The 13,413-nt window shown below is 38.2% G+C and overlaps 1 protein-coding gene across 2 annotated transcripts; it reads right to left on the reverse strand.

Annotated features, from left to right (window-relative positions):
• Positions 1 to 1,009: 1,009 nt before the first annotated feature.
• On the reverse strand, positions 1,010 to 10,027 carry LOC122656214 (LRR receptor-like serine/threonine-protein kinase ERECTA). 2 transcript variants are annotated; one of them, XM_043850689.1, is made up of 27 exons: positions 9,834 to 10,027; positions 9,151 to 9,289; positions 8,917 to 8,988; positions 8,716 to 8,787; positions 8,476 to 8,547; positions 8,319 to 8,390; positions 8,155 to 8,226; positions 7,948 to 8,013; positions 7,777 to 7,848; positions 7,620 to 7,688; positions 7,459 to 7,530; positions 7,204 to 7,275; positions 6,761 to 6,832; positions 6,229 to 6,300; positions 6,042 to 6,113; positions 5,878 to 5,949; positions 5,479 to 5,550; positions 5,324 to 5,395; positions 5,168 to 5,239; positions 4,991 to 5,062; positions 4,466 to 4,534; positions 4,281 to 4,352; positions 4,024 to 4,097; positions 3,364 to 3,492; positions 2,588 to 2,935; positions 2,109 to 2,479; positions 1,010 to 1,617 (listed from the first exon to the last, which is right to left on the reverse strand). In XM_043850689.1, exons 1-27 carry the CDS (start codon positions 9,916 to 9,918, stop codon positions 1,237 to 1,239), a joined length of 2,955 nt encoding a protein of 984 aa, XP_043706624.1. In that variant the 5' UTR covers positions 9,919 to 10,027; the 3' UTR covers positions 1,010 to 1,236. The 2 variants fall into 2 exon arrangements, with proteins under 2 accessions (XP_043706624.1, XP_043706623.1); XM_043850688.1 differs by having other exon boundaries at positions 7,942 to 8,013.
• Positions 10,028 to 13,413: the final 3,386 nt, after the last annotated feature.

A 13,413-nucleotide genomic window follows, 5' to 3' on the forward strand; every position in this document is an offset into this window, starting at 1 on the left:
GAAGGGCAACTCATCTTACCCAATTGATTTTGGGGAAGATGAGTGGCAGGTTTTGTTTTTATTTTTTTATTTTTTGGGTTCTTCTTAGAAGGGCAATTCCATCAGTTCAAGTCTAATTTTTAACAGTGTTAATCATGTACTGACAAAATGAGCTTACTTATTACAATTTGCAAACCTCGGGGGGTATGCAGAATTTTTCAAGACTAAGGGGTGAAAATATCCTTTCGTCAAACCTCAGGAGAGGGGTAGTCTGTGTAAATTTCCCTTAATTTTTTTTAGGGGTAAACAAGCCCAACAATTGACACCTTTAGAAAAAGAACTGCACAGACACAAAATGATCGCCTTATCTCCATTTAGGCACCCTTGCCTGAGTAGGGGTAAGACAGTCATTGCGCACCTTACTGTGTCTGCACAGTAGGGCAGTTGAGGCAGCCACGCCCAGCAGGAGACCCCATTCGAAGAACATATATAACCAGCTAAACATAGGTCCACCGTCCACACTTACAATTGTTTATCAAAAAAAAGCTAAACATAGGTCCAATCATGAATCACCAATAGGTTTTAGTTGTTACTTGCAGGCCCACTTGAGCTGACAGTTGGCACCGGGTGGTAAATTGGTAAGATCTTTGGAGGGTAAGAGAAGGAAATGAACAAAGTTAGACTGGAATCAAAATGGTACTCTGGTCAGTCTCTCACATGGCGTAGGCTATCACAATAACAGTTATGTCACTTTCCCATCCAGAGCCTCAGATCCCCTCAATGCTATAGGCCCAAAACTGAGTCCTGACATATTGACAATGGGACCAACTGGTACAACCAATGGTTGGTAATTGCAGGCTTTTCCATCTTCTTAATTATGGAGAGGGAGAGCCCTCCCTTGGTAAGATGTGTACGACATTGAAGGCTTTGTCACTCCCCCCAACTCACAGATTATTATTGCTCGGTCTAATGGCGAGCAAACAGAGAGAGAGAGAGAGAGAGAAGTAAGTCATGGATATGAACACCAGAGGATAGACTGACCACGAATAAGGCAGCCATAAGATGACAATTCTCCATTACCAAATTACCAATATGATCTTATTTATCAATTAATTACATGATGGAGATTGATACAGATACCATACCTCACCAAGCAAAATGAACCATCATCCTGCCTACCACCAGTCTATTTTTTGCTCAGTTCCATTCTCTTCCTGCATTTGTTCTGGTTGCTTGGGATGGAAATTCTGTCTCAAGTCACTCACTGTTCTGGGATATTACCTCCCCGAATTTCAGGAAGAGTTGAGCATCAGAGGTGCTCAGGGATCCACAGTTTACCATGGTTGGGTCCTTGAGGTTCGCATACTCATTCACGTAACTTGGCATCGTGGGTGATGGCAGTGGTGGTGGTGGCAGCGGTGGTTGTAGACCCAATTGCTTAGCCATGACAGGGGCTGTCACAAAGCATCCTAGGACTCTGCTCACTTCATGCATAGTCGGCCGCTCCGAGGGTTGTTTCTTGGTGCAGAGAAGGGCGAGCTGGAATACCTTCTTTACTGCTCCAAGATCTTTACATGTAGCAGTGATATCCGGATCAACAGTCTCCATCACAGCATTGTTGGTAGCCTTGGACATGATCTACACATCAATGCAAAGAGAGAGCCTTAGACCCAGATCTTCAGAAAACTCCATGCGATAGAAACCCCATAAACACAACACCCCCATCCCCAAAAAGGGCAAAAAAAGAAAATGTCTGATTATCTGCTGCACTTGGGAGGGTCAGTTGCAGTTGAAGTCATTTACCCACATGATGATTGAAGTTTTCAGTTGATATTTCATAAAATTACAGCAACTCCATCAGATTTCATAATGATGAAATGATGGAATTCTTGTAGTTTTATGGAGTTCAAGCTTTCCCCTAGAACTTGGCTAGTGTGGCGGGATGAGATCCTCAAAGACCCACATTTCCCCCATCCAAGTCCATGAAGTGGAGTGGGATGAGATCCTCAAAGACCCACTTACTCTATGGGAACAAAAGCACATTTCAAGAAGCACCCAAGGTTTCACTTGGATGCTTGGACCCATTTTGCAGAACAAGTGAAAATCAAAGATGAAGAAGAAAATGATACCAGCTGATGGAGATTGGAATCATTGTCCACAGCTTTCTTCCCAGTGAGCAGCTCAAGCAGGACAATCCCGTAGCTGTAGACATCAGATTTCTCAGTGAGGCGGGAAGTGCGGGCATATTCAGGATCAATGTAGCCAATTGTGCCCATTATATACGTAGACGCATGGGACTTGGATGTGCACAGGCTCTTTGCAATGCCAAAGTCGGTGAGATGGGCTTCAAAATCCTTATCCAATAGTATGTTTGACGATTTCACGTCCCTATGGATTATACGAGGGCTACAGTCATGGTGAAGGTATGCCAGTCCTAGTGCTGCTCCTACTGCTATTCGAAGGCGGGCTTCCCAGTCAAATTTCTTTTTCTTTGAAGGGCCTGCAAAGACAAATGTCGTAAGGAGGAAACCAACCAACAAGATCAGGATTGTTCCCTACAGAAACACAAACAAGCATCCATGCCCATCCTCTAGAAGACTTGGCTTACCATGTAAGAGATCCCAGAGGCTTCCATTCTCCATGTAGTCATAGAAGAGAAGGTTCCCACTCGGTGACAAACAAAAACCTTGGAGGCTGACCAGATTACGATGCTTGATGTTTCCAACTATCTCAAGCTCAGTCTCAAATTCCTTCAGGCTCTGCGGGTAATGAGAATACAGTCTCTTGATAGCCACTGGCTTGCAGTTCTTCAACACACATTTGTACACTGTGCTTGATGCACCATAACCAATTACATACTTCTCACTCAGATTCTCAGTCATCCTCATGATGTCCTCATAGACATGAAGAGCCATGTTCATGTGAAGGATCACCAACTTTGGTGATGCATGGTTAACTGTACTTCAACAAATTTCCCGAAGGACAATAACTTAGTTGGCTACATACATATTCAAGCAGTATATCAAACATTTCATACAATAAATAATAAATAAATATGGAAAAAGAATGCTGCCCGGTCGCATTTCCCTACATCCTCTCACAAGGGGCTGTAAAATTATCAAGAGACCCCCAGTTGGACGCCCCCGTGCTGTCCCATTGGCTGGGGTGCAGGTGCAGACTGCACGGAACCTGGCAGGGATCCTCAGCCCAAATAAATAAATAATTCACTTATTTGGATTAGTCACAACCATGCAGTTTTTTTTCTCTCCACTTTATAATGGGCAAATAAAAAAGGTATAATTGTTTCAAGTAATCTGTGTCCACCCCCCACCTCTTCAAAGACTACTTTTTTAATTATAATATATTAAATAGAAAGAGAACTACCTGGTTTGCCCGGGGATCCTTTTGGAAAAGGTGATGGATTTTGCGGCCGACATACTGCGACTAATATCATGAGAAGAAGCACAAGGGCACCCAAAGCAATGCCTAGGATTGCTGCTTTAGAGATTGTAGCTGTAAACACAATTCAAAGATTAAGAAAACAAGGAAAAACAACAGTTAACTCGTTTCAATTGAAATATGCTCCCAGTTATGCATTAATAAATAAACAGTATTTTTTGCACTGTTGTGGAACTTGTATTAATCAAGAAAATCCTGTGAAAAATTCCCATCTTTCAGGGAATAACATCTTTTTCCCTCTTTGTCCATTTTGATGAGGCAGATTATTGGAGGCGCAAAAAGTATGCATTTTGTTGTAGGTGAAGTGCTTCATATACAGTGTTTGAATTAAATCCATCCTATTGGTACACACAAATACAAGTTCAATAACTTGGACCAGCCTCCTGGATGGCACATTCCCCAAAATTTATGCCAATTACACAGGTCAGTGAAAGTCAATATGGAACTACAGATCAAATGGTCTGCACTTTGCACTGATGAATCAGTTTCAAGACACCCCCACCCAAAAATTAAATAAATGAAAACCAAAAAATTTGACTCCACTATCCTCTGATTTGCATCAAGAAAATGAATGAGCTTGTTTACCTCGTTCAGGCAGGTGTGATGCTTGACATGGAGAACTTAGCCAATATCCGCAAAGACCAGGATTCCCTAGAAAGCTGCTTGCATGATGGTCCCGTTCATGATATGAAATAGAATAGAGAAAGGAGGCGGGAAAAATTAATAAAGACAATTATTCCAAGTGACTTGTAAAAAACATGAAATCAAGACTATGGAACTTGGAAATGGCTGAACAAGTTTGCAATTACTAAAGATAACCAGAATGAAATTGGCCATCTCACCTATCAGGTCTAAATCTAGAGAAGTTGTTGCTCATAGGAATTTCACCAACTAGGTTGTTGTAAGATACATTCCTGCTTGGATAAATCAAGTTTACAGGCAAATCCAATTATTATGTCAACATAGTGGTCTAACTAAATTGAAGAAAAACAATAAATCGTTAAATCCTATGACAGCAAATACTTACAGAATGGTGAGACTGAAGCTGTCAATCAGAGGCAGCACATTCCCTGATAAATTGTTGTTTTCTGCTCTCCTGTCATCATTTTGCACCCAAGATTATAAACTCAAAAAACACACAAAAGAAACGTATCAGTTAAGCTACAGAATAGTAGAGTAATACAATCTATAAATGGAATACAAGAGCAACCGCTACTTCATATGTAAACCAAAGATCAGATCATCAAATCTCCTAACCAGTTATACAATCCACCAAGTACATGTAGTTGGTGGGTCCAAGAATGGTGGTTTCTCTTCAGTTCATAGTTACTTTCTGTTTAAAACTATCTAGAACGCCAGGGACAATCATGGACCAAAGACAAGAAGAAAATGTTCATACTAACGTAAACATAGACACTAATCATCAAGGCATACACACACACACACACACACTTCACACAAAAAGGATAAAAAATAAACTAAATGATTTTCGTTTTTTTGCCCCCAACTTCTAAAGAACAGCAACATTCAATAGAAAAACACAGGAACGCACAGTGAGTACAGATTTTGTAGCTGACCAAGCTCTTCTGGAATTGGGCCTGAAAGATGGTTGTTTGAAAGATCTCTACAACGCAAGTAAGATTGGCTTAGTGACAACTAAAAATATCAAAAAAAGGAAGAAGAAGAAGAAAAGAATCATAATGAATCACAACTATTAAAGCCATCTTACATCTCCATCACACTCCTCAGATTTCCAAACTCCATTGGAATACATCCAGTTAAACGATTCTTGCTCAAATTCCTATTTAGGGAAAATAACCATCATCAAGAAATGAAAACTCAGAAACAATTTCAGAAGCACAGATCACTGGACAGTAAAACTCACAATTTTAGAAGATGCTCCAAGTCACCAAGGGACGAAGGTATGGAACCACTGATCATATTATTAGAAATATCCCTGCCAAGATAATAAATGATAGCATGACACTCAGAAGTAGCACCAGTGAGGAACTAACATTTTCTAAAGCAGTCAATACTTACAGGGTATCCAAATTACCAATTCGAGACAGCTCTATTGGGATATGGCCCTTAAGATAATTTGAGGAGAGATTCCTGGATGTGCAATAAAAAATATGATCACCATATATAGGGTTTCACATTCAAATATAAATTTTGTTTATAAGCCAAATCAATGAGCACAACAGTGAGAAATTTTAGATAGCAAAGCATATGCAGAGCGGGCACATATCTAATGAGAAAACATGAGACGGCATGCTTTCCCCTCATCTACCAACTTCCATCAAAAGTGAATGGGTGGTTGTTTCAAGGGGCTTTGACTTACCAAAGACCTTCTAGGAAAAAATAGCCCAATCACATGGCTAGACTATACACTTAGGAATTCTCCAATATCAGCAAAGATAGATGAAATATATTACTCACAAATTTGTCATACTCTCAAGCCTTTCAAACTGGGGTGGGATGCTTCCATTCAATTTGTTGCCATGCACATTGCTGCCATTTTTTTGAAGTATCAACAACACTTTCAACTACTGGAGAATTTTAAACAGCCGAGGAACAAGATAAAAGTCAAAACAAATCCTTACAGACTATTGAGATTTGTACATGAGCTAAGATTGGCAGGAATTGGCCCTTCAAGATTGTTGTTTGCAACATTCCTGTGAGAATATTGAGTCAGTTCCTTCTTTACTTTTATATTGAAACTCTTCTTAACAGAAGAAAAAAATTTAATTTAATCATGCCAGATAAAATAACTTAGGGATTAAGACCCACAAGTCAAACAATTCAGTGAGCTTCCCAAGCTCAGATGGTATATGCCCAGTAAGTTGATTGTCGTTCAATTCCCTGCACATACACAATTTAACAAAGCGAACAGTAACTATCAAACATTGTATATATCAGATATTATGATAAAATTCTGGTGGTACAGCCCACCTCCTCGAATAAGGTATTTACTATTGTTACACAGCTTTCAAGTTCCTCAAATCAGGCTTCCACATTATGCATATGCAGGTCAACCTAACCACTCGATCAGTGACCTCAACTAAGAATCCCCCACCCCAAAAAAATCACTTAGTGGTTCATTCTAAAGAACACCACTAAATGAACTATCCATTTGCAGAATCATGACCATTGAAATGCAATGAAATTTGAATTTCCAAGATAGAGTAGATGGTCCTACAATAAAATGGTCAAACAACCCTCACACATGCACAGAAATGAGGGAAGTTGTGGAGGCAGTATTCAATGCTGTGAAGCAAATCATTTTGAAAAAAGACCACTATAACAGAAAATTTATCCTTACAGATAGTGTAGCTTTGTCATGTTTCCAAGCTCTGGTGGAATGGATCCTGTCAGCTTATTACCATGCAAGTACCTAAAAAAATGTACAGATATCGGTCAAGTTCATATTAAAGGTCTATCAAGTTGCATTGAGAAGTAGAAGTATGAATCTCCCACCAACTCTGGCATGTATTGATTAAAAGATTAATGAAGCCCAAATGAAAGTTGAGGATCAAACCAGTTTTGCATAAAAGTTTCATGGCAGTGGGTGAAAGTGGATAAAAGCATTACTCAATCATGGCTAGACATGAACATGTTCAGGCACTAGTCTTTTTTTTTTTCCTTATTTAAGAAAAGTTAAAATCTAGTATGTGTTCATGCCCTAGGGAATTAGTAAAATTTTTTTTTTTTTTCTTGGGGGAGGGAGAAAGCATGTAAATACATATGTAATAGGCAAACACTCACAATTTCTCTGTGTAAGTCAAATTGCCAAGAATGGGATGAATAGGTCCAGTTAACTGGTTGCAACTTAAATCTCTGCATCCAAAAAGAAACAAAGGAAAAAAAAAAAACAGAGGATAATGAGGTTTAAGATAGAACAAATTAATGGGAGGCAAGATCGCCTAAGGGTGATGTAAGATGAAGACAGTTTTTTCATAACCCAGTTAATCAATTTCTCTTAAAATATTGAAGGTTACAAAATAGATTTAGAGTGCTTACAACACAGCAAGGGCTTGCATGAGACCAATCACTGATGGAATATGCCCAGATAACCGGTTTCCTTGCAGAGATCTAGATATGAAGATTCCAGGAGATAATTAGGCAGGTACTTAAATAGTCAGCCACTTGTTACAAAACAAAGAAGGTTGCAAGTAACATACAACGTAGCGACTTGCAAGAACCCTATATTAAATGGAATCTCTCCAGTAAGCTGGTTGTAGGACAAGTCTCTGCCAATTGAAACAACAGAGAGAACTTCAGGCCTGCCCACTTTCCGCATTAAGAAATTTAGTTCATGTAGTTAGGAAATGTACATACAAGACCTGGAAGCCAGTACAATTGCCAATATTCTGAGGAATGCTACCAGTCAGACTGTTGTTTCTTACATCACTGCAATAGGTAAAGGTAAGAATTGGTAAAGCCCCCATATGCCAAAAGACACGTAGAGTAATTGAACATTGGAGAGGACAGACAATGACTTACAAATACCATAACCCAGTCAATTGGCACATATCAGGGGAGAGAGTTCCTATCAAATTGTTTCCACGCAAACCCCTGAATTAAGACTGTCTCAGGGTCAGAAGATACTAAACCAGAATAGCACTAAGTGAAGAAGTAAAACAAAACAAAAAAATTGGTTTCAGAAGAAGAAATATAATTTGTACAGACATCAAATATTGGTAATTAAGTACTCACAGATACTGTAATACTTCATTCCAGTAAATAAGCCTTGGTATTTCACCAGTCAAGTTATTCTGGGCTAGATCCCTGGACAGTGGCATGGAAACTCATGATTGTTAGCCACGAATACTTGAAACAGAAACAAAAGGAGAAAGACATTTCAGGAAAAATTAACTTACAAGAATTTTAAGCTTGGAATCTGAGACAAGGTTGAAGGAATGGGTCCTATCAACTGATTATTTTTCAAAAACCTGTAATATTGATCAAATTTAAATATTACAGAGAGGACTAGCAAACCAAACACCTAATTTTGAAAATGCATATGTGAAAACTTACAGGTTTTCTAACTGTTTCAACTTTGAGATTGAAAATGGTATGTCCCCATAGATGTTGTTCATAGACAGATCTCTAAGAAAATACCAATTAATCCACATACAACAAAGTCGTCACAATCAAGTACTAAAATGATTAAATCAGATACAATGAAATACTACAGCATAGCAGTTCTATCCAGAAAAAAAAAGATACAGCATGACCGAAGGACCCACCAATCCCTCGCCACCAAACAGGACTTACAGTTTTTTCAAAGATGCGCACTCCCCAATCTCATCCGGGATCTGTCCAGAGAGACGGTTACCCTTTAAATCACTGCCCAAAAAAATTGAGTTAAAAAAGAATCCACATTGATCTGAACCCTACGTAAAATTCAATGTAGTTTACATTTCTTATGTTTAATTCAACTTCAAAAGAACAGTTTTAAGAGATGCAGAACGGTACAGAGAGAGTAGGCCCTTCAGATCCCCAATCGCAGGCGAGATTTCTCCGTCAAGATTTAAACCCGATAGATTACTACAACAATCAAAATTGGGAGTCGGTTGGAGTAAACAAACTTTCAAACAGAAATGAACAATTCTCAGAAATGTGTAACAAAGAGCAAGCAAATCAGCAAACTCTAAAGCATACTAACTGTCATATCCATTGATTACAAACTGGTAAGAAGAAGAATCTTACAGAGCAATCACACTGAAGGTAGCGTTGTCACATGTTACTCCCCTCCAGAAACAGTAATCCGAAGATGGGGAATCCGTCCAGTCATACAAAACATTGTCGACGTCACGGAAAGATTTCTTGATCTCCAACAGTGTCGAACCTTTAATAAAGATTTTTATACTTAATAATTAGAAACAGAGTACGAACAAGCGAGAATCACAGGGAAACGGAAAAAGAAATTAATAATCATTAGAAGCACCCAAGTTGGAATCAAGCGAACAAAAAAGACATCTAATAAAGGAAAGGAAAGGAAAGTTAGTTATCTGTTTAAATAATGGCGGTAACTTCTAGATATCTTTCAAAATATAGGGACCCCAGAAGCCCAAGAAAAGAAAAACACAGAACCAAGCTTATTAAAAGCTAAATTAATCTTCTACCCGGTACCCCAAACACAAAGAAGGCTTAATTAATCGTTCAGGTGCTCTCGTTTGAGCTTTCGAGGTATAAAAGCACAGATAGAACACCACAGGCATGGCAGCAACGAAGAAACATTAGAACAGCAAAGAATCAGAAAATCACCGACAAAACGTAGAGAAAGATAAAATGCCAAGCAGAAAGGAAGCCAACCAAACTTCGTTTACAAGTCGCAAAACCATGAACAGGGAAAATAGGGGTAATTAGTTAACCGTAAGTAAGTTACTCACCGTCGTTGGAGTCAGAATCGTCGGACGAACTGAAGCGAAAACATAAGAGAAGAAGCAGAAGGATAAGCAGAAACCGAAATGCCATCACAACCTCTGCTACAAAAATCACTCAACGGCGAGAAAGTCCATCTCAAGAGTGAAAACCCGTGAAAGGAAGAAGCCAAACCTCAGCTAAAGCTTTTAGCACCACTTCAGAGTACACTTAAACCAGAGCTTTTGAGAAGAAGGGGAGAAAAACAAAAAACAAAAAACAAAAAAAAGGCTCTTTTGGTACCGACATTGAAGGGACGTCGTCTAAGGATTCCCGGAGAAACCTCAAGAAGAGAGTCAGTGAATTTATTTAATCTTCAATTTATTTTCGATGCTTTAGTTGTGCCATCACATCGTTCTGGCAGTTCTATCAGCTGCAGAGCAATGAGTACTCAGTTCAGCAGAAAGAGAGAGAGAAAGAGAAACAGAGCCGTAGAGTTGCAGGTTTTATTGCAGAGTGGCAGAACGTTTTTAACTTTATCTTTCAAATAATTTTCTCTCTCTCTCTCACTCTCTCACTCTCTCACTCTCTCTCTCTCTCTCTCTCTCTCTCTTCCTTCTGTGTTTGTGTGTGGGGTTTCTGAAATTTGCAGGTGAGCTGGTGAGAAGGACCAGCGGGTAATCCTTTTAGATTTTTGACAGACAGCGACGAGCTGTAGAGGGTTTATCTCCTCTAAATATTATCGTCTCTATTTATCATTTCTTCCATTTCATTTAATAGGAGGAGTGGATCCCACCCGAAGCAAGGGTAAGATGGTCATTTCCTTCTCTTTTTAATCCTCACGTTTTTACTGAATTTTTTTCTTTTATGGAGATACGATATTTTTTTTTTGGTAAAAGGAATTCTAAAGATGTTGACGTGGCATAGAGATTGGATATGGAATTATGGATATTATTTTTTATTCGTTATATTCATATTACGTAAAAAGTTACACCAAGCTCCCTGGAATCAAACATGTTCGGTTGTTCCCTTAAATGTTGATTAGATTAAGATTATGTTTGGAATCTAACTAATGAAATAATTCTTCCAATCAATTTTCTGTTTTTGAACATGGAAAAAAGATTATGTATACCACCGTACATGGTGCACTGTCATACACCAAACCGTTGGATGGGCACAATCATGTATGGCATATGCACAAAACTTCTCTCATGTTTTTCTTTTATTTTCTTGGATTATAAACATAGCGTCAAGGAGAGGCTCTTTAGCCAATTGGGGGGAGGGTGCCTCTTTTTCGTATTAAATGACATAGCTGTCCTTCAATGTATGATACTGTTTTGTCACATTTTATTAGTGAGCTCTTTAAATTTTTTTCTATATTCATTATCGAGTGAATTTTTAAATCAATGGGGGATAGGACTCATGCACGGGAGATACCCCATCGAACCTGTCTTATACGGGGGAGGGTCTTTGGTCATTTTGGATGGGCATCAAATGTACTCAATGCAAGTCATGCATGAAAAACTTTGCCTAAATCAAAGTTAGGAAAATGTCTCTAAATTGCAGAGTACCCTACAACTCACGTCAATTTTTTATTATTTTTAAAGAAAAAAATTAAATAAAGCATCTAATGAATAGGGCATAAGGTATTATAACAGCTCAAAGAAACCTTGCCCTTTAACCCAAAAAAAAAAAAAAAAAAAAAAAACCTTGCCCTAACATTTATGGATCTACACCCACAAATATGTAATGGAATCTCCATACCGACACATTCGGTGTCAAACAGAGATCAATGCATATCGATGCACAAACCTGGGCTCGTGGGCTCTGCTCGACACAAAAGGAATCTTATTGACGTCGAGCGAGCATCGAAGAAGTCGCACTCAATACTGAATCAAGCCCATTGAGGGTCGGTTTTAGTCCACTTGGAGCGATTTTGGGTTTTACCGCATAAGCCTTTGCGTTGGCTGGTTTTGTTTTGAACCAGGATGGATCTGATCTAATCCAAATTTGTTTAAAACTTTAAAAGCTCATATTTTGGGCTCCAAAAATCCAAATTGAGTGATTCCAAAGGCATTTTAAAGTATTTTTCAACTAAATGCATACTATACGAAATTTGAAGGATATTTGGATCAATAGAAATTATTTTCAATTTGGATCCCACATGGTTAAAATATTTTTTTTCCCAACTTAGGAGAAACATAAGCTCATTTTCTAAACCAAGTTTCACATATAATGGAAAAAAAAAAAACAAAAAAACAAAAATCACGTTAGTTAAAATTTTGGGAGGATTTTGATGTCAATTAATCACAATTAAGCCATGTTTACCCTGTAGGGACATTTTGATTATTTCACTTATATGATCTTCAGCGTCTTAAAGATTGTGAGGAATCCTAAGCTTTAAATAAAACTTTCTTTTAATTCTTGATTTATTATTGCTATGGACACATGTACCTTTGACCTTTGACCTTTGGGTTGACAAAATAATGGTTTACTTTCCACCATGACCCTCATAATTCATCAAAAACGTCCTTAATAACTACCAAGTGGTAGCTCAGTTTTTCTCAAATGTGGTGCACATGTTGCCCATGTCAGCATATATGTATGGTAAAAAATTCAAACTGATATGGCATCTATAAATGTCATTGTAAGGGTTTGAAAAATATATGAAGGGTAAGAGATCTCTACTTGGTCACATGATCTCTACACTGACTAATGGGTGAGCACGTCTGAGTATCTATCCAGGAGGCAGAGGTGTCATCTCACGGTGCCCTCTGAGAGGGTGTATAAAAGTCTACTTAAGTGAATTTAATAAAATTTGTTGGAAAAAAATTAGAATGGAGGAAATCCTATATTGATTAAGTTAGACAATTAAATTTGATGAGTAGTATATCCAGAGGTCGTATTCCTACCTATCCACCAATAAACACTAAGGATATCACTTATCAATCCACCTGGCAAAAAAAATTGCACAAGTGAGGGACGAAGACCGTCCTACCCCCATGAAAGGTGGAAATTTCGCCCTTGAGATGCCAGCTCACGCTCTCATTGACTGTCACGAGTGCATGGCCCTTACATTCCCCCCACAGAGAACGTTCTCCTTTAATTTTTTTTAAATGAAAAAACTTCTCCAAACCACGTTGTCAGAGCAAGATACGCTAGCAACTCTGTGTCTAACTCTTTTATTCTCAAATAAAATGATCTTGCTACCCTCCAATGTAAGATACCTTAAATAATCTTGTGCTCTCACAAGATGGCATTTATGCCACTCCCATCAATAATCATTTGTTGGAAGAATGGACACAAGTCCAACCCATAAGCATATACTTGTCATGTGGCTTGCCAATTAAATAGATCTTAATCGAAATGAAAAACAACACCATTTATTCGTCATGCATCAAATATAGGGTCCTGATTCAATCATATGGCCCATCGTTTATTATATAAATATCTCTTCTATTATATATGGTCTAAATTTGTTGAAAGTTTTCTTTTTGTATTTATTTTATTTTATTTTTTATATTTAATAAAATTAAATTAAACTTAAATTTGACACATGAATAAGAAATAGTGAGACACTAAGACCTATTTCTCATAAACAATTAAGCC

Source organism: Telopea speciosissima, chromosome 3 (assembly GCF_018873765.1).
Source record: "Telopea speciosissima isolate NSW1024214 ecotype Mountain lineage chromosome 3, Tspe_v1, whole genome shotgun sequence".
NCBI classification, from domain to species: Eukaryota; Viridiplantae; Streptophyta; class Magnoliopsida; order Proteales; family Proteaceae; genus Telopea; species Telopea speciosissima.